Source organism: Microtus pennsylvanicus, chromosome 6, assembly GCF_037038515.1.
Source record: "Microtus pennsylvanicus isolate mMicPen1 chromosome 6, mMicPen1.hap1, whole genome shotgun sequence".
In the NCBI taxonomy this organism is placed as follows: domain Eukaryota; kingdom Metazoa; phylum Chordata; class Mammalia; order Rodentia; family Cricetidae; genus Microtus; species Microtus pennsylvanicus.
This window is the reverse complement of record NC_134584.1, coordinates 124756003-124777543: the sequence shown is the minus strand read 5'-3', so window position 1 is coordinate 124777543 and position 21541 is coordinate 124756003. Positions and strand designations below refer to the sequence as shown.

The window sequence follows — 21541 nt, the reverse complement described above, 5'->3', positions numbered from 1 at the left end:
GCAGTGAGGTCACAACTGGAGGCCCTGTGGGCGCACACACATACACACACACACACGCGCGCGCACACACACACACACACTGACTTTACGTGGGACTCTTGAGGTTACCACACTAAACAGTCATGCCCTAGCTGTCCTTTGTGGTGATTCTGGTTCATCTGTGCTGGTCAGCAGCTGGGCCCACAGTCGCCCATCCGTGGAGGCCTCGGAGCGGTGCGGATGAAAGACCCCTGTCCGTAGAAGAGCCTGCTGCAGGCAGTCATGCTACTGTCCTCAGACACAGAGCAGAACTTGAGTCCAGGCATTGCATTCTACTGTCCAGTTTGGGCTTAGAAGTGGACACTGTTTCCCACGTGACATGCTCGTCACCTTAGATGATAGAGCTCTTCACAGCTAAATGGCAAATACATTTTCTAAATGAAGCTATGTGTTAAACAAGTGTGTTTGGTTTGTTTTTGTATAAATGAAAAACACTTGTGTGGTTTAAGATGGACAGTGTGGATTCTCTCCATACAAATCATATTGCAATACAAACACATTCTCCTCAATTCCTTTACTTCTAAGATTTGTCTTCCTTTTGCAGGTTTCCATAAGCAAAGGCCATCTGGGTGGAGTCTGTACCTAGATTTTCCTTCCTGGAAAAGCGGTTTCAACTCTGTCAGTGCCATGTGCATTAGTCAGAAGACAGACAGCCCTGTGCCCCACCAGAGCTGGGCCGCGGCCCGCCCTGGCAGTGCTGCTTCTATATGTTAAACCCTAGTGCAGCAGCATCTTCTGCTCTGGAGGGATCAGCCAGCATGCTGCATTTCCACCAGTCAGGGAACTGTTTCCAAGAAGGGCTTCAGGCCTAGAGCCAATAGGGATTGGTAGCCATGGCCTCTTTAGGAACCAACAGCCATCTCGTGCCTGTCCCCTGTAGAAGCCAGCCGCCCTGTCTTCTGTGGCTGGTGGTGTCAGGAAAGAACAGCTGGACTCTTTCTTTGCAGGTGCCCATCCCCTCTGCTACTCGAGCACCAGGGTCCGGGCTCTGTGGAGTGCGAAGGAGCCAGGGAGCATGAGGACATCATAGACGGAGGCAGGCTTCCAGGTAACACAGAACCCCTGGGGAACGGCCGCCGAGGTCCCCACTGCCCCCACTCATTCACTCCTCAGCCATATTTGATCAGCATCTCTGGAGCTAGGCAGAGGGCTTGGCTGATTCTCCCAGCACAGGAGGCAGTGCGGTGGGTGGCTGTGGTTGTACTGTGGCTTCAGATAGCTATGGTTATAAAGCCTTTAGAAACAGATCCCTTTGTGGTGGTGGTTTCCTGGCTCCTGTTTGTCCATTGGTGACCTGGGAAGTTGTCGTTATTCTACTTGATTGTTCCAAACTATCTGTTAGCGCCCCGTTTTTCTTCCTCTTACTCACATTGGAGATTGGATGTTCAACTCTTTTTTCTGTCACAGAAACCAAATGGCATGGCCCACCTTCCAAAGTCCTGAGCTCCTATAAGGAAAGAGCCCTGCAGAAAGACGGAAGCTGCAAAGATTCCCCCAATAAGCTATCTCATGTAAGTTGTTTGCATATGGCCAGTCACACTGTTAGCCAGGACTGATGTCTGTCAGCACGTAGTGGGTGGTACAGCATGCTTGTCCGCAGTGCTCAAGAGCATAGGATGCAGCTCACTACACAGTAGGACTGCAGACGGTGGTATCATGCTTGACAGTGTGAGGTGCAGCCCTGCACACGGTGTGGCAGCATGTGTGTGTGTGTGTGTGTGTGTGTGTTACTCAAGAACATGGATTATATACCTCACACAGTAGAGTAACACACTTGCCAGCAGCACGTGGGAGCCTGGGTCATGCCCCAGCAGCACACAGTTGACCAGCGTGTGCCCACATGTGATGCTCAGTACTCTAGGGAATGTCCCAGTGCACAGCAAGGCAGGTAGCACACCTGTGGCAGTGGTTGAGAATATAAAGAACTTCCAGCACACAGTAGGTGCACACCCGTGGCAGTGGTTGAGAATATAAAGAGCTTCCAGCGCACAGTAGGTGCACACCCGTGGCAGTGGTTGAGAATATAAAGAGCTTCCAGCGCACAGTGGGTGCACACCCGTGGCAGTGGTTGAGAATATAAAGAACTTCCAGCGCACAGTAGGTGCACACCCGTGGCAGTGGTTGAGAATATAAAGAGCTTCCAGCGCACAGTAGGTGTACACCCGTGGCAGTGGTTGAGAATATAAAGAACTTCCAGCACACAGTAGGTGCACACCCGTGGCAGTGGTTGAGAATATAAAGAACTTCCAGCGCACAGTAGGTGCACACCTGTGGCAGTGATTGAGCACGCCTCATTTACCAAATGGGATACTTAATGTGAGAGGAAACGAGAATACCTTCGCTTCCCCAGCTTGTGAAGGAACTCACAGAAAGGATGTGCAGCAGATTACTGGAAAAGCCAACATGTGCATCCACCCTCCGAGCCTCCATGTCCCAGGGGATAGTGTTGAGCTCCTGTCCCCAGGTGTAGTTAGTTAACCATTTACCCGCTTAATGGGATAGTGCAGTCATAGAAACGGAGACGGGTCCTTCTGCTGATGTCGCTGAGGTGCCCGGTGACCGTGGCTGCCTGCTGACAGTGCACGGTGTCTGCTGACGTCACTGAGGTGCCTGGTGACCGTGGCTGCCTGTTGACTGTACTCAGTGGCCCCAGTCCACCCCACTGCACGTTCCTCGCTCTGCCCACCCATGGACTTCGGTAGCCTTTACAAGGCAAATCCCACAAGAGACTGACTTGGAAACAGCTTTCTGTGAGACCCAGTGCAGAGGAGCGGCCTTTCCCTTTCTACCTTTTGACAATGTGCAGGTGAAAGGAATGTGCAGACTTCTGGGTAGCGCTCTCCCCTCCCTTTGTCAGCAGCCAACGTTATAGTCCCCTTAACCCCTGCACTGAGTCACTTCCCAGTCTGCTCACACCCACCCTGCAGTTCCTGCAGTGCTTCTGTCAGAGGGGACAGGGTCAAACCTGAGGGCTCAGTACGATGGAGGGAAAAGAGAGATGGCCAGACTCCGTGGAAATGCCCAGGTAGGGTCCATTGTCCTGGCTCCAAAGCCCTGCCCCTGCTGGTTCTCAGGCTGTGACAGCAGCTGGTCTGAACACAGTGGACAGAGGGATCTCTCCTGTTGTGTTTGCCGCTAGTCTTTCGGGGACTGGAAGCATTGGGTGTTTTTCAAACAGGTGTGTTCTGGAACCTCCCTCCTTGGGACATCATTTGGCTTTAGCCCCCCAAAGCCCACTTGCTTGTTTGCAGGGCACATCACGGCTTCAGAGCACTTCTCTGAGCAGAAACCATGTGGCACTGTAAGCTCAGAAAGTTTCCAGGAATTAACCAGATGTTTTACCATCATGACTCAAACCCGAATCTCCTTCCCCAAACCTGAGCTGGCATTGGAACTTTTAAGAGGAAATGCCGTATTGGCTGTAAATGACTGTAAATTGGCTGTAAATGTGATCTCTTTCTCTACCTAGTTTTTACATCCTTCCCAGTCTATATAATCCTTCTCAGTGCCGTGCGACCTATTTTCGTGTGTTACACACCTGTGATTGACCAAAGAAAGGATGCTGAGCTCATGACAGTTATGGGGGAGGGGTCGGGAGGCAGGGCCTGTGCAGGAGGCCAGGCTGGTGGCCTAGAAAGGTGGCCTAGTGGACAGAGTGTCTGCAGTGTGAACGTGAGAACCTGAGTTTGGTCCTTAGCACCTGTTTCCAACCAGCTGTGGTGACGCACCCTGGCAGTGCCAGCACTGGAGAGGCAGGCACAGGCAGATCCCCGGGCTTCTCAGCCAGCTGAGTCGGCAGGCTACAAGTGAAAGCCAGAGACTGGCATCCTGAGAAACAGGAGGAGGCTGACCACTGTTACCTTCACACACACACACACACACACACACACACACACACACACACACACTCTAAAATGGCAAGGCTATTGTGGAGAAAAGCCATGTTTCTGTTGGCAGTACCAGGAGCACTCAGTCCCAGCTATAGTCTAGTGTTTGGGGAGGGCATGGGGTCACCCAAAGGCCATCTTCTGTCCACCTCTTCTCCAGATCGGGGATAAGAGCTGCTCCAGCCACTCCAGCAGCAACACTCTCTCCAGTAACACGTCCAGCAACAGCGACGACAAGCATTTCGGGTCAGGGGACCTAATGGACCCCGAGCTGCTGGGATTGACCTACATCAAAGGCGCTTCCACTGACAGTGGCATCGACACCACTCCATGCATGCCGGCCACCATCCTTGGCCCCGTGCACCTGACGGGTAGCAGGTCTCTGATCCACAGCCGGGCCGAACAGTGGGCTGACGCTGCTGATGTCTCGGGAGCTGACGATGAAGCTGCCAAGATGTATACCCTGCATGGCTACGCCTCCGCCATCTCCACCAGTGCTGCAGAGGGCAGCATGGGTGACCTCAGTGAGATCTCGTCTCATTCCAGGTGAGCCATCATGGGCCACGCTGCACCTGCTCCTGCCTGGAGCTGTAAAGGCGGGGCCTGAGGCTGGGTACTGCTGGCTGCCCAACTGTCTGACCTCACAGGGAGGTTTTGCCTCCAAAGCTCTGTAGTGGAGGTGTGCGTGTTTAGTCTGTCCCCGTGATTTTACTCTCCCTTTCAATGTGAGGGATTGCCACTTCTCTCTCCTGGCTCAGCCTGTGACACTGATGTCTTCTGATAAAGAGCTGCAAGCTGGGTAATCTTCAGTGTCTACCAGCCATGTCCACCCTGCAGGCCACCTGCATCTCAGGTTAACTCTAAACCTCTTTTATAGAGGACAGCATCGTCTTACCGCGTCTGTCAAAAGACAGTTGGGGACCCTTGGAAGAGGGAAGGCACAGTAGTAGACACCTCGTCAGGCCTCATCTGGGACACCCCGCCCCGTAAGCTGTGAACACCATCGTGACCATCCGTGCCCCCTGAAGCCTGATGGCCGGCCAGACTTGAGGTTTCTGGTGTGACCACTTATGTACAGCCGAAATTTAGGATTTGGCTCTGTGTGTGGTTGTGTGTGTAGTATAGTGCCCTCAGAGGCCAGGAAAGGGGGTTGGATCCTCTTGAGCTGGAGATAGACTGTTGATAAACCATCCAGTGTGAGCTCTGGGAACCAAACTCAGATCTTCCGGAAGTACAGTGAATATGCTTAAATGCTGAGCCATCTTCCCAGCCCCCAATTGGGATTTTTGTTGTTGTTGTTGTTTTGTTTTTTGTTTTTGTTTTGTTTTTTTGTTTTTCGAGACCGGGTTTCTCTATAGCTTTGGAGCCTGTCCTGGCACTAGCTCTTGTAGACCAGGCTGGCCTCAAACTCACAGAGATCCGCCTGCCTCTGCCTCCCGAGTGCTGGGATTAAAGGCGCACGCCACCACCGCCCGGCCCCAATTGGGATTTTTAAATGAAGAGTTAGCACCCAGTCAGCTATAGGTGCAGGCCTATAATCCCTAATGGTGGGGGCCTATAACCCCTGGTGGTGAGGGCCTATAATCCCTGATGGTGGGGGCCTATAACCCCTGGTGGTGAGGGCCTATAATCCCTGATGGTAGGGGCCTATAATCCCTGGTGGTGAGGGCCTATAATCCCTGATGGTAGGGGCCTATAATCCCTGGTGGTAGGGGCCTATAATCCCTGGTGGTGAGGGCCTATAATCCCTGGTGGTGAGGGCCTATAATCCCTGGTGGTAAGGGCCTATAATCCCTGATGGTAGGGGCCTATAATCCCTGGTGGTGAGGGCCTATAATCCCTGATGGTGGGGGCCTATAATCCCTGGTGGTAAGGGCCTATAATCCCTGGTGGTGAGGGCCTATAATCCCTGATGGTAGGGGCCTATAATCACAGCACAGGTTAGTCAAGGCTAGCCTGGGACATATATATAGTCAGTTAAAGGTGATCTTGAACATTTTAGTGAGATCCTGTCTCAAAATTAATTGACTTGTTTATGAGATAGCTCTAGGCGCTAGTGAATTCAACCAACCCGTCAGTGTTGGGGTGAGGGGGAAGCTAAATATCAGGGAATTGTGTTCTAAGGATAGATGGATGATACATGCCTGTGTGTAGATTTGTATTCCTACTTGACAGACATCTATATTTTAGTTTAAAAACTGATAATTTCACATTTCCGCCTTCAAAGATTGAGAAGAAACGTGTGTTGCTGTATCTGTGGGTGGGATTTAATCAGTGAGTGTGGCTTCCACTGATATTCGCACTGGGCTCTGGGCCACTCCCTGGCTTCTCAGAGCTCCCAGCCACAGAGCAGGGCTGGACAAACCATAATGGGACAGTCTTCTAGGACCCAGGATTAATAGGCATGTCTCCAGGAAGTGGTGCCTGCAAGCCCCTAGACAGGCCTCCTGAGCAGTGGTCGCCAGAGTTTTCCCTAGAACTTTTCCCTGCCCTCCCTTGGACATTACTAAAGGACAGTGGCGGCCATGAATGCTGTGTGTACAACCAGCGGGGTAACTAAACTCTCCTTGTTTCATTTCACTTGTTATGTCATTTTGCCTCGTGTAACTGAAATGTCTTGAACTGTTGAGGTTCTGCTTGGCCAAGTGACATTGCCTGACACTAGAATTCCTATCTTTAGCCCCCATGTGACGCCTTCACACCGTGAGTATTTTCCTCACTGATTGCCACCCACGGGCCTTGCTCCTTGATGTTCCTGGGCGAGAAGGCTCTTTCTAGTGTATTCAGAAGCAGGCCTCCCTGAGAAGCCCCTGTCCCAGCTAGCTTCTCACTCATTGCTATGATAAAATCCATGGCAAAGGCAGCATAAGGAAAGGCGTTCATTTTGGCTCATGGCTTGGGGGATGCAGTCCATCCTGGTGGGAGGGCATTGTGACAGGAGAGCAGGGCAGCTGTCGCATGGCTTCTGCAGTCGGGACGTGGATAAATGCTGGTTCTCAGCTCGCTCCTTTGTATTGAGTCCAGGACCCGGTCTGTGGGATGGTGCTGCCACATTCAGAGTGGGTCCTTGTCGTGCCCTCAGACACAGCAGTCACCCCAGGATCCCAGATCTAGTCAACAAGACAGGGTAGAGGGAACAGAGGGTAAGGAGGTTGTGGGCCAAGCAGACAGTCTTGCTGCTTTTTTTTATTTTTTATTTTTATTTATTTATTTATTTATTTTTACCAATTTTGTTTAGTGAAGTAAGTTCAGTGCTGGGTAACATCGTATTCAGGGATCGGGTGAGCTCGACTTCCGAGATGACTCCCACCGTCTTCTCAGGGTCGGATAAAATGCGACCATCCTGTAAAAGCTTTGCTGGGGTCTTGCTGCCCTGTAGCATCTTTTCGAAGCTCAGGACACTTGTAAGAAACCTGGTATCAGGAGTCAGGATGCTCTCGGGGACTTGTGGAGTCCGTATGGCAGCAATGGGGTTTCCTGGGGCATTGCCTTCAGTGCTTACTCCTTTCATAGAGAAGAGGTGCTCGAGGGGACTCTCAAATTCCTCATCTATAATTGGATAGGTTAGCGGATTAAAGAATCCATGAGGAGTTGGGCTGAAGCCCCTTAGCCACCTTGGGTTTTCTACCTGCAGTGAGACTGAGGCCTGGGTAACTGAGGTGGAATTTCAGGCGCCGAGTGGCCCTGCCACCTGCCTGCCTGGTGCTGCAGCTCAGTTCCCTCCAGCTGTGTGTCTCATTGATCTTGCCACAAGAGAGCCCACATGTGACTGTGGGAGCCGCTGTACAGGGGGCTTCCACCCAGCAAGCTGTGGCGAGAGGTCACCCTGCCCTCCCAGCCCAGTGGCCAGCTCTGACCACATCGCTGCTGTGTGTGACAGTGTTACCGCCTTTGTCTTCCTCCACAGTGGCTCTCACCATTCAGGAAGCCCCTCTGCCCACTGTTCCAAAAGCACTGGCTCTCTGGACAGCTCCAAGGTCTACATCGTTTCTCACGGTGGTGGTCAGCAGGTGCCCGGGGCCGTGGTGAAGCCTTACCATAGACAAGGGGCAGCGAACAAATATGTCATTGGCTGGAAAAAGTCAGAAGGCAGCCCTCCTCCTGAAGAACCCGAAGTGACTGATTGCCCTAGGTAAGTGGCTTCCTGTTACGTGGGCAGCCATGTTCACTTTCTCCTTTCCTCCCATAGGAAGTGCTTTTTCTAGAAACAGGCAGCCAAGAAATGTTTGTTTCAAACTCTGTGTGTGTGTATGTGTGTGTGTGCGCATGTGTATGTGTGTGTGTGCGCGTGTGTGTGCGCATGTGTATGTGTGCGTGTGCATGTGTGTGCTTGTGTGTGTGTGTGTGTGTCCTAGTTAAGGTTACTGTTGCTGATAAAACACCATGACCAAAAGCAAACTGGGGACGAAAGGGTTTATTTGGCTTTACACTTCCGTGCTGCAGTCTGTCGCTGAAGGAAGTTGGAACAGGAACTCAAGCAGCTGATATAGAGGCCATGGAAGAGCACTGCTTACTGGTTCTCATGGCTTCCTCAGCCTGCTTTCGTATAGAACCCAGTACCACCAACCAGCCCAAGGTTGGCACCATCCACAGTGGACTGGGCCCTCCCTGTCTCTGTCACTAATTAAGAAAATGGCCTGCAGGCTTGCCTTTATCCTGATCTTGTGGAGACATTTTCTCAGTCGAGGCTCCCTCTTCTTAGATAACTGTAGCTTGTGTCAGGTTGACACAAAGCTAGCCAGCACAGCCTAAGCGTGTGCAAGTTTGTACAGTCAGGCGAAACCCAGAGGACAGCGTCCGGGATGTTCTTCAGGCTCTGTCTACCTTCTTTGAGATAGGGTGTTGTAGAAAATTATGTTGAGGTGTTACTTTTGTTTATGCTGCATTTCTTTAACTCTGTGAAGCTGTGATTCTTTGCCTGTCTAAAGGACCAGATGGTCTAATAAAAGGCTGCATGGCCAATAGTGAGGCAGGAGCAAGGATAGGCGGGGCTGGCAGGCAGAGAGCTTACATAGGAGGAGAAATCTTAGAAAAGAGCAAGAGAGAGGAAGGAGCAGGAAAGGAGAGGAGGACACTGGGGCCAGCCACCAGCCAGCCAGAGAGCAGAGTGAAAGTAAGGAAAGGAAAAGGCCCAGAGGCAGAGGTGACGGGGATAAGATAAGAAAAGCTGGCTAGAAACAAGCCAAGCTCACATCGGCATTGACTCTGTATGATTTATTTGGGAGCTGGGTGGTGGGCCCCTAAAAGAGTAAAGAATTAAAAGAGGTTTTAAAAAAAAATACAAACGAACAGTAGGGCCTCTCGTTGGCCTGGAGCTTACCAAGTAGGTGGAGGCTGGCCAGCCCTTGAGCCCTAGCGCCCAGCAATCCTCCTGTCTCCACTTCCCCAGCAGTGGGATTCCAAGTTCAGATCAACATGTTCAGCTCCCCCCCCCCCACGCCCCGTGCTGGGGATGGAGTTCAAGTCCCTGTGCCTACAAGGCAAGCATTTACCCACTGAGCCTTCTCCGTCTCCCGGCTTCTGTTTTGAGCTCTGTAAGTGTTGGCATCCATGTTTCTCTCTCTAAAGTCTTGGTTTTGTTATTACTGTAGTGATGATGGTGTGGAGTGGTGCCATAGCATGAGTCTAGAGGTCAGAGGACAGCTCTGTAGAGTTGGTTCTCTCCATCCGCCATAAGGGCTTCTGGGATTGAACTCAGATCGGCTGGCTTGCACGTTGAGACGGCCAGCCCTCTGCCTGATGAGCCGTCTCTCCAGCCCTTGACTTTTATAAGTTAAAACAAAAAAATGTAAAACTCTGCTGTCTTTGATTCCATATCCAAAAATCTGTGTGCAGTGGAGTCATGGTAACAGCTAGCAGTGGTGTAGGCACAGACTGTATGGTATCTCAAGGCCAAGGGCAGCATGAATTCCACAGTCAGAGAACACACAAGTGAAAGCACTTGCCTGATTGTTTTGTAGGACTCTCGAGCTTTGATGGGCAGGTGGGGGGATAGTCTCTGTGTGTGAAAGCAGGAAAAACTGAAGGTTTGGATGATCCAAGAAGCCTAAGAAACTGTGTGTCCTAAGGTCTGAATCCTGTGCTCCGCTGTGTGAGTTTGCCATGGTGTAGGTGTGGGCTGGGTGTGCCGTGAATGCACGGTTTATGGGAGGTGCAGGGACTCTTAAAGGGTGCACTTCAGAATTAAGAGATGTTTGTGAACTAGCCCTGGTGACTGGTAAAATGACCCGTAGTAAACCTAGCTATCCCATTTCTAGCTTCTAAGGTGACCCTTGTGTTAGTGCTGAAATTGTCCCTGGAATCTCGGAATATAGAGAATCATGTCAATTTCTTGCAAAATGTTTAAGAAGGCCCTTTGTCCTGTGCCTTTCACGTGACTGCTGATCTTATGGAGACAAATGGGTGTTCTGCCATGCATGGGTGTTCTGTCTGCTGGGTACTTCATGAACCGCATCTCAAGCCTTTTGTAAATTCCAGAAAGCACTGTTGGAACCCCAGTGGGTGGGGCCCAGGCTCTGTGTGTGCTTATGAGTGGGCCACACTGACATCAAGGGAAAGGGGTGATGCGGGAGTGTTGAGGGTAGGGTACAACTCCACACATGCTGGATGGGGCCCCTCACCTCAGAAGTCGTCCTGATCCCATGGGTATGCTCAGGCCTGTGTTACAGGGAAGGCCTGTGGAAGTCATTCATTCTGCCCCCAGAGTAGACATGTCAGGCATTGTGTCAGTGTAGGACTCTCGCCCCCACGTGTGTGCACACATCAGCCATAACTGTTGAAGGCACGTCCAGTAGGTTCTAAGGAAAGACATCCATTCAGGACTGCAAGGCTGGCTTTTGAGTCCTGTCAGGGTACCACCTACCAAGTTACTGGAAGAGCTATTCAGGAAGCTGCCGGACAGCCATGAGGCTAGCACCTCTGTGAATTCAGCACTGGCAGTACCCTTATGTAAATGGTAAACGGTGGTTGATAGCACCTGGAACCCCAGGTGCAAACAGGTGTTACCCAGGGGTCCCTTGCCAGCCAGCCTAGCCAAAACAGTGAGCTTCAGGTCCAGCAAGAGACCCTGTCTCAAAACTAAGATGGGGAGTTGTAGCACGATTAATAAAAACCCAGAGACAGAAATTGGGGTTCAACCTGAAGGTCAGAAAAGCAAAACAGCCAGCCACTGGCTCTTACTGCTACCTCCGTCTGAAATGGTGATCCTGCCTCCAGGAATCTCAGAATGAGATTGTATGTGAGAGCTGCCTCCTCCTGTCTTATATTCCTCTCTAGAGCTGGGATAAAAGGTGTGCACCACTACTGCCTGGCTTCTATGGCAAACTAGTGTGGCTACTGGGATTAAAGGTGTCTGCCACCACTGCCTACTCTGTATGGCTAACCAGTATGACTGTCTTACTCTCTGAATTTCAGGCAAGAACTATTTATTAAAATGCAAATGAAATATCACTACCAGGAGCTACAGAAAAAGACATCTCAACTTCAACCTCTGACCTAAACCTTCACGCACACAAAAGCATAGACATGCATACACCACCAGAAAGAAAGGGAAGGAAGGACGAAGAAAGATCGCCAATTCCTTTAAAATTGTGCAATAGAGCCTTCTGTGATGGTTTGCTCACAGTATCCTGTATTTTAAAATAGCATAAGTGGAGGAACAGTTGTGCCTGGTACCTCTGAGTATCCCTGCTTCCTGCCAGTCAGCCTTCGGAGCCTCTGAGCACGGCCAGCTCCACCATGGCGGGCTCTTCTCTGCACTCTCTGTGAACTCCCTCATGCGTGTATGTCTGTACATTCAGGCTAGGGGTCATCCAGGGCCCCTGTTAGTCACAGTGACCAGCACAGAATAAACCTGGGAACATATTTCCAGCACATCACTGAAGACATTTCCCCAGAATTAGTTTAGCAGAGAGTGCTGGTGATTCTTACCCCACGGGAGCTAGAAGCGCCCCTGTAAGCTGCACGATCGTGGTTTGGCTTCGTCCACACTGTGGCTGTTGATGAAACCGAGAGGTTTTTCTGTCTCCCCTAAATCAGACAGGGCCTGATGATGTAGAGCACTTCCCAGCCCTGATGTCAAGTACTTCTTGTACATGCCATTCCTAAAAGCCATGTGTGGCTCTCTCCCTAGAAGACTCATCTACAAAAGTCCCCAAGGTTTTGGAGTTCTGGTGGCCCCCTTCTCATGCCCTATCTAACACAAGCCTGTCCCTTTCCAGTCATGTCTGGAAGGTCTGGAGAGCCACTGTCCCAGCTGTCTGCTCACACAGTCAGCATCACCTGGATTTAAGGTAGAGAGTTTCCCGTCAGGCCTAGTCACTGTGGACAGGCCCTGGTCTGTTTCCTATTCTCACTCCCTGTGAGCCGTCACTGTGATGAGGTAGCACTTCACTGAAGCAGACACAGGAGTGCCGCAGTGACTCGGGGTCACCTCGGTGGCCCTCCACTGCGGGCAGCCAGTCCCTGAGCCTCGTGTTCACAGTTGTGTAGCACAGATCATCCAGCCTGATTACCCTGGAGTGTCTGGCTGCTCAGATCATGTTTTGACCACAAACCTTGCCAGAGTAACTCCCCAGTCTCTCCGGGAAAGGACCTGGGCACAGTAATTCAACATGGCAGGCTTTTGTGGCTTATACATCCATTTTCATATCCTTGTAATTAAGAGAGACAGTGGCTTTATTTATCCAAACAGCGTATGTGAAGTCACCAGTAATGAAACCTGCTTGGCTCATGCCTCAGCCAATTTATCTTAAACCTGAGGCCACCTGGGGCAGCCTTCTCTCTTCCCTGGCAGCCGTGGGGTCCTGCTGCTCAACCCCAGGGAGCTGCATGTCGCTGCAGTGCCTAATGTCTCTGATGATTATGGGAGCTACTTTCCGACACAGTTTAGAAGGGACGTGCGGCCTTCTTCTAAAGTTGACAGTGTTTTCATCCCGAGTTTTGGGGATCTGAGTTGTCTGTGAATTATTAAAAAAATCTTAACTATTTTTAAGCTCATTTCACAGAAGCGGGGTGGTGTAGGGAAGGCGCACACACTTGTGCACACAGTGAATTTCCAGAACTGAGAACTGTGGGCTTCCAGAGAGAGAAAGAGTGTGTGTGTGTGTGTGTGTGTGTGTGTGTGTGTGTGTGTGTGTGTGTACACGTACCAATAACCTTGGCCCAATGTGGCTCAGACTCTGTGATTGTTTGTTTATTTGTTTGTCAAGGTGATTTCTCTGTAGAACAGTCCTGGCTGTCCCAGCACTTGCTCTGTAGCCCAGGCTGGCCTCGAACTCTCGCAGAGATCCACCTGCCTCTGCCTCCCAAATGCTGGGATTAATGATATGTGCTACTACCACCCAGCCCCACTGTGATTTTTGAGACAGTGCCTGTCACTGGTCTGGAACTTGCTAATTAGTCTAGACAGACTGCCCAGTGAGCCTCTGGATCTACTTGTCTCTGCTGCCCCAGTGCCAAGCACACTGCCATACCTGCCTTTCCCCCTCTCATCTGGATTCTGGGAGACTGAACTCAGGTCCTCCTGCTGGACTCTCTCTCAGCCTTTACAGATGTTTTCTGGACCTTCATCTGACCATCAAGGGTGTCTTGTAGTAGGCCACCACTCCTCTGAACTATGTTCTGGTTTATTCCATCAGGATATATGGCGAGATGGACATCATGTCCGCAGCCACTCAGCATCCAGCAGCGGTGGGAGACTCTGTTCCAGAAGCTCAACACGTCCTGTCCAAAGATGACTTTCTGAAGTTGATGCTTCCCGACAGTCCCTTAGTGGAGGAGGGAAGACGGAAGGTGAGTGATCGTGAGGGCCTTGCAGTCACCAGGAGCACTTACAGTCAGTCTGAAGCAACTGTGGGGTGCTTCCTGTGGTCCCACCAACCGTCCAAGACAGAGTGGCCATTGCCACTGCCACAGTTTGGGCCTTTTTTTTCCCCCCAAGACAGTGTTTTTCTGTGTAGCCCTGGCTGTACTGGAACTTGCTGTGTAGATCAGGCTGGCCTAGAACTCATAGAGATCTGCCTGCCTCTGCCTCCTGGGTGCAGAGATTAAAGGTGTGCACCACCACTGCCCCAGCTTGGTTTGGGTTTTGCTCTGTGTTTTAGTACTGAGGTTGGAACTCTAGGACCTTGCACATTCTAGGCAGGAGCTGCAGCTCCACTCGGCAAGTCCTTCAGAGGGCAAGCAGACCTGGGGAGGAAGGGTGGGAGCTTTGTAGTCTTGAAGGTGCTCTGCACACCAGGTAGGCTCCACTAAGGTCTTAGCTCCAATTGTGACCTGTTTGTTATGTGAGCTTATGCAAGTGCCCTTTGTATGCTGATGTGCTGAAAGAGTGTGATGATGACTGTCTTCCAGGCTCAGGGCTCTGCTAGATTGACACATAGGAGCCTAGCACAGCGCCTAGACATGACGGGCAATCAGACCTCAGCCAGTGAAGTTCACACTTAACTCACCCAGACCCTCCAGCCTGTACCCTGCCCAGGTCTTCCTGGGAGGCTGCCCGTTCCAGAAGTGAATGGGAGCTAGTCACAGTCCCACTGTGTAACCTTGTGTTCTGCCTTACAGAGCTGCAGAGCTCAGAGAGACAGTACTGTCCCATCCTCACGCTCAGCGGCACCTTCTCAAGAGAGGAATTCACCACTTTTTGCTTTGCTCTCCCCAAGTGTTCTCTCTCTCTCTCTCTCTCTCTCTCTCTCTGTCTCTCTCTCTCTCTCTCTCTCTGTGTGTGTGTGTGTGTGTGTGTGTGTGTGTGTGTGTGTGTGTCTTGTAAGCCACTTTTTAAAATGATGCAAAATAGGAGCTACCAAGATGTCTTAGCAGCTAAAGGTGCTTGCTGCTGAGCCTGATGATCCAAGTTCTGAAGCTTGGGCTCATATGATAAAGGAAAGAGTGGATGCCCCCAAGTTACCCTCTGACCTCCATCTATGTACCGTGACATACATGTGCCCCACACACCATAAATAAATGAATACAACAAAACAATTCTATAAAGTATTGCAAAGTATTAAAAGATCCTAAATAACGTTAGCCAGTCGCTTCTGTTTGCTAGACCCTGAGACTCCGGGGATGGAATGTGACGCGTGCCCTAATATTTGGTACCAGAACAGACCCCTCTCTCACTTGTCATCTAAGCTTCTTTGGTTTAAGTGGGAGAGTGGGCTGTTGCCTGGAATGGCAGTGAGCAGCCAGCTGTGTGCTGGGTTCCGTTTGTGAACAGCACACCGTGAACTGGCTTGTGTTCCCAGAGCAGCACCATCGGGCACTACCCCCCTCCTCCCCGTCCCCATCCACTTTCATCTAAGCACCTACTCTCAGCTCTACAGAACTCGCTGGGGTATGAAAAGGGAATCTCACAAGAGGCCTCACGGTGAGCCTTTTTCTTCCAGCTTGTATCAGATCCAATTAGGGGCCTGCGTTTTCTTGGGTTCAAGGGCCTACAGCGTGCAGCGTCTCAGAGTGATGAACTCATACTCCATGTGTGTGTTTGCTTCAAAGACAAATCACTTCCTTTTCCCAGTACATGTGAGCTTTGCAGCTCACACACATGCCAGTTGCTTTTTCGCCAGAGAGGCCAGACAGAGCGAGTAGAACACTGGCAATGGAAAGACTCCTAGGCTTCTTGCCACATCCACCTCTGTATGTATCAGAAATGAGTGTTCTAGAAACGGCATTTACACGAGAGGAAAATGGTTCAGAATGCCAAAGGGGGTGGCGATTCATGAGTCCTTGCTTCTCTTGTTTGGATTTGTTTTTCTGTGCCTGAGATTTGACACAGTGACGTCAGTGCTTTCCTTAGAGTTGGCTTCCTAGGTTCATTTCTCATGCAGTTGTTTTGTTTTTCAAAAAAGCAACTGAGAAGAAAAAAAGATTTATTTCATCTTACAATTTCAGATTACAGTCTATAAATGTGTATAGTCAAGGCAGGAGCTTCAGACAGCTAGCTGATCATATCACATCTACAGACAAGAGCAGAGAGAAGGGGTGCATATGTGCTTGCTTGTGCTCAGCTCAGCTTCTCCACTCGACTGCATACCGTCCAGGAGCCCATGCCGAGGGAATGGTGCCGCCCACAGAGGGCTGGGCCATCCCATACACATTCCCACCAGTAACCCAAAGTGGACATTTGAGACACTCTTCCCAGGTGATTCTAGATTTTGTCAGTTGGCAAAGCCGACCCTTGCAATAGCTTTGTTCCATTGGTTGTAATTCGGTTTCCAACAATTATAGCACAGACTTTGTAAGTGGTCATTTTTAAGTGGATGGCTGAATTTACTGGATTTAAACTGCTTTCCTTGAGCCCATTTATATGGCTCAGAAGATGTCCGTGTTCAGAATTAGTTTTGCTATTGAGACTCAGGTGACCGTCATGTCAATTGCCTGATATTAAAATGTAGTAATTTCCGATTACCATTAAGCCACGGTGTGTGCTTTTGTGGCTATCAGTTGTCTGAAATGGCGGCTTGTGTGTTTCCAGGAGCTCTCGCCTCTCCACAGTTCCATTCAACATTTCAGAATTAGTACAGCCATGCACGTCTAATCTGTCCAGGTATTTCACAGAATGTCAGAGGCGGGAGCGCTGACATCTAGGCACATGCTTGGCTTTCCTGGACTAATAGAAGATTCGCGGATGGCGCTCCCATAGCGCAGTCAAACAGTTCAAACTGCATGTTTACCTTGGGTGTTTTATTTGGTTTTGAGACAGTTTTAGGATGGTAGCCTAGAATTGATTGTACTTGCCATGTAACCCAGTCTGGCCTTGAACTCTCAGCAATGCCCTTGTCAGTGTCCCACTTGCGGGGAGATTATATGTGTGCACACTGCTCCTGACACCTTCAGATTGCTAATGCCCCCTGCCTTGTTGAACCCACTTTCGGGGAGATTATATGTATGCACACTGCTCCTGACACCTTCAGGTTGCTAATGCCCCCTGCCTTGTTGAACCCCTAGTTTTCCTTCTATGGGAACCTGTCTCCACGGAGGTCACTGTACCGGACACTGTCTGATGAGAGCGTATGCAGCAACCGGAGGGGCTCTTCCTTTGCCAGTTCTCGAAGCTCCATCCTGGACCAGGCCCTGCCCAACGACATTCTGTTCAGCACCACTCCACCCTACCACAGCACGCTGCCCCCGAGGACCCACCCTGCGCCCAGCATGGGGAGCCTACGGAGTAAGTGGAGGCCAGGCCACCCTGGCTGCCTGGGTGGGCGCATGGGACACCTGGGGTACATACACTCTTCAAGTCAGATATCCCAGTGCACATGCGGAATTAGATATCAGTTATTCGGCACTGTTTTCTTTGTCTTTTAAGTCATTTTTAAATAACAAAACTGCAAGGTGGTTTACGTTAGACGTTATTATCAAATACTGTTTTTACTCTATCTCCGAAGAAAGTGATGTATAATGTCTAACTTTTGCAAAAAACACAGTGGCATGGGGTGAGTTTTCAGGTTGTGCCAAGCATTCAGCCCTCCCGTCTCATGGTCCTGGGTCGGGTGTTAGGAGACCCAGCTCCGACTTTCCCACCCTCTGCATGTCATCTCTTTTTCCCTGTGCCCTGGTCACAAGTCAAACTGATGATTGCCAAATCAAATCTTAAAACTATAATCTTTAGTATCGTGTGTGTGTGTGTGTGTGTGTGTGTGAGCGCGTGCATGCGTGTATAGGGATGTACATCTGTAGAGGCGGGGTCTCTTACTGAACCCAGACTTTGCCATTTCAGCTCTCCTGGCTGCCCAGCGAGCCCTGGGATCTGCTGTGTCCTTTGCTGGCACTACAGCTATGAGCGTACATCAGCGTGCATGGCCTTTACCTGGGTGCTGGAAATCCGAACTCAGGTCCTCATGTTTGCAGAGCCGCCTCCCTAGTCCCAATGTGTGTGTTAGGTTTTGATACTTTTTTAATGCTAATTTCTGCGCCCTGCCCCCATTCTTATTGTGCAGAAAAGATAACAGTTTAATTATAAATTAATATTAAGGTTGTTTTTTAAAATTTCATCATAAAAAGAACCATCTTTAGAACCAGTTTAACTTCTGCATTGTATATAAGCATCCCAAGTTATCTGACAAAAGGCTTCTTAGTAATATTTAACAAGCTTGAGGAGGACCTCATCTTGGGCAGTGCTTACTGTATCTCTTTAGGAGCATGGTATCTGCCTGGTATAAATCCCCCGAGTTTCTCAATAGCAGGACACACATTTATAGTGTTTGCCCATGGTCCTCTAACTGTCATAGCCACACATCCCCTTTTGAGACAGGGCCTCGTGTAGCTCAGGATGACCTAGTAAGTGTCTCTCAACGCTTTTGTGCAGCCACTGAAGTTCTGGTTTATGCACTTGTTTACTTTTTTCTATTTCCCACACTATAAGTGGTCTGTGTTGCTGGATTTTTTCCATTCAGCCCTTCTCTTTTTTTTCCCCATGAGAAATGCAGTTTTCAGCTTCAATTTCTTTAAATGAATAATAATAATTAATAATAATAATAAACACCTCACTTCTTAGACACGTTTTAGGTTCCCAGGATGAGCAGAGAATACTGTAGTTCCCATCCCATTCCCGCACCCCACCACCAGCTGCATGGCACCTTGGTTACTGTAGAACCCACTGACACATCGCTGTCAGCCAGGCCATAGTTCTGGCTTAGTGTCCATTCTGCACATGCTCTGTATGGGGTCAGTACACATTTCCGTCCTCACAGCATTGTCCAGATCTGCTTCACAGCCTTCAAAAGCCCAGTTCTTCAGTTTCCCTCCTACCTGCCTGTCTATAGCAAGCATGGCTTCTCTGCTATTTCTGTGGTCCTGTAACAACCTGAAGCCGGAATATGTAGCCTTTCATGCTGGCCTCCTTCTTAGCATTAACAGTTGAAGTTCTGTGCTTTTCCCTCTCTGAATGACAGGTGTTCATGCTTTCTTTGAATCCTTTCAAGGCAGAATGAGGGAAGAAGCAAGATGTGCCAGGTCCTTGTCCCTTCTTGAGGTGCCCTTGCTATTAGGTGTACTCTCATAAAACATCCTTGTTTGATAACGTGTCTCCTCGAGCCTTCAGCTGCTCAGAACTCTGTTCTGGGATAGACGTGCAAACCTGTAATGTGTAATTGGATGTGAATAAGAAACTTTACAATATTGTGTAGTGACTTATCTTCCCCAAACGCCTCTGATTCCCTTCTGGCTGCCCATGATTCAGTTGGAGGATGCTAGTTCCTGGTCCGTGACTACCTCCAATATCTGTGTGACAGTTTGCATCTGTCCCCTCAGAATCCATTTATCCAGTGCCTTCCTGGTTGTTACACAGACCCCCCCCCAAAGGGACACAGCCCTCTGAGAATGTGGCAGCATTCTGAATTGCTGTAGCATGAACCCTCATCCCCAGAAGCAGGTCTCCAGTGGTGAACACCAAGGACCACATGCCTGAGAGAACCATTTAGATTCTCAGAAAAACATAAACACTGTGCACAGGAAGACTTGGGATGTCCATGTCATGTCTTCTAGCGTGGGTAGGTCTTTTTGTCAGACTGATCCAACCTTTTGACATCAGGACACAGCATTGTCATCTATAAAGCTCACACTCAAGAGCCATCTAGTCGATGCTGTCGGGGTGGCCCCTCAGCATTTATAATAATGCCAGTGACGCCAGACAGGGTCAGGATGGTGGAGTGATATTAGGGATCACGAGTTTGGTGTCTAGGGCTAAAGATTAGCATGTTGGGTGGACAACAGGGCCTAGACACGAGCCACCCCTAAAATCTAGGTCCTCATGCAGTCAAGCAGAGAAATTGCATGACTCTGTCCAGGTGAAGCTGAACATTGTCCACCTGTACCCAGAAATGCATTCAGGCCAACACACCCCTTCTGTTCCTCACCTCCTTGGCCCAGGAAGTACTCCTGTTACAGTCTTGCATTCCCCTCTTCCCTGCGTGCATCATCTTATCTGACCCGAGTGTTACATAGCACAGCCTTCTTGGCTCTGTGAGGAGCCAGATGCTATTCTGGGAATCAGTCATGTGCTGCCATAGGCGCTACCGCTGTGCCCAGGGACCGGCAGCCAGGAGCTAGTCAGTACTGTCACCTAGCTGGTCACTTTCTGAATCTTCTGAGGTGCCCCCAAGACTTTGAAGAGTTGGATTTGAAAGGATGGCTTTGGGTAGCTATGGCAAAGAAGTCTTTTCTAGAAATCATCAAACCTGGAGAACAGAGCACATACTGAGTGTAATATCACAGGCCTCCTCCTTCCCACCATAGCCAAACCCACCAGACCACGGGCAGTGCTTATCCACCAGCTCTGGTTCCACTGTCCTCCGACATGGTGGCTGTGCTTGCTGGCTTCCCGGTGTAGAGCCCAGTGATGTGTCTGTGTCAGTAAAGACGAGACAGGTTTGCATCTTTGGATGTAAAGAATTTGAAAGGGGCTTCTCTTGTTCTTAATGACCTCATTCCCGCCTAGTAGAAGGAAAAGATGTCAAGTGCACCTGATTTTGAGTATTGGAAAAGGCACATGCAGCACCTGGGTCGTCTGAGAAACAGGCATAGCCTGCGGCTCTCCCTGCTCAGGTCGTCAGGCTGAGGTTCAAATCTCCCCACATTCATCCCAAGCTTTTAAGCCAGTCCCGTGCCAGGTGTCTGCCAGCTCCCCCTGTCTCTCGGGACTCAAGCAAGGGTCACCTCCTTAGACAGGACTCTGTCTCACAGCACGTCATCTAGCCTGGCCTTTTTAGAAGGTTCTGGAATCCCAGTGTGTATCTGTCTCCTAGTGACAGCCCGAGCGCTGAGCCCCAGCCGTGTCCCGACTGGCCTGCTCTCAAGATGTGATGGAGCAGCCATTCTGTAAAGACAGCACTGGGGGCCCCAGCCTGAGGGGACGTCTCATGCAATCTCCTCTCCTCCCACCACAGAAGGGGCCGTGACACTGAACAGGTTATGCAGGTCACTTCCTGAGACCCCAGGGCCACTCAGTGGTGACTGCACATGTGCTCTCCTGTGAGCAGACTCCAGAGCTGACTGAGCCGCACCTGTCTGCACACCCAGTCACTCGCATCATCTGCCCCTCAGCACCGAGATTCTTAATTTGTACCTTGCCTTAGAAACAGAACTTGAATTTCTTAGCCCTAGACTGCCAGGTGGTTGGTTCCTTGAGTAATTGGGGGAGTGATATTTCCACAGGAGGGTGTTAACTCTCACCCCACCTTCTCAATTAAAACCAGCCACTGTCCCTTTCCTTCTCCCATGGGCCTCCATCCCCTCCTTTATCGTGCCAGCCAGCCACTGTTCCAGTTAGTCTAACAACACCGGCCACAGTCTTCTTCCCAGCTCTACCCAGTGGCCCCTGCAGCGTACCGCAGAGAAGGCCTGGGGGAAAGGACCCAACAGTCTTAAGTGTTATCTCTCCCAGCCCGTGCTCCAGCCTTTGCTGCTGCCTTCGCACTTGACAATGGCACAGTGCAGGCAGGGACTGCTGATGTGTGCAGGGAGGGGCTGCCACAGTGTCCCCTCGGAGGAGACTGGGAGGGAGCACGTTGGCAGACATCCCCACATCGCAGCATGGTCGCCTGGAAACAGCACTCTCTGACTGGTGTCACTGTCACTGGGAGCAGACTGTGGGTGTCCTTCAAGACCACACAGGCAAA

The 21541-nt window shown here is 50.4% G+C and overlaps 1 protein-coding gene across 3 annotated transcripts in view; it reads left to right on the top strand.

Annotated features, from left to right (window-relative positions):
- The window catches only part of Sipa1l2 (signal induced proliferation associated 1 like 2), an 89293-nt gene that overhangs the window by 45561 nt on the left and 22191 nt on the right, over positions 1-21541 (top strand). For all 3 annotated transcript variants that reach the window (XM_075977690.1, XM_075977691.1, XM_075977692.1), the window contains exons 11-16: positions 987-1087; positions 1447-1550; positions 4087-4472; positions 7834-8058; positions 13565-13718; positions 16872-17091. In XM_075977690.1, the coding sequence (XP_075833805.1) occupies positions 987-1087; positions 1447-1550; positions 4087-4472; positions 7834-8058; positions 13565-13718; positions 16872-17091 (1190 nt within the window). The remainder of the gene's footprint in view (positions 1-986; positions 1088-1446; positions 1551-4086; positions 4473-7833; positions 8059-13564; positions 13719-16871; positions 17092-21541) is intronic.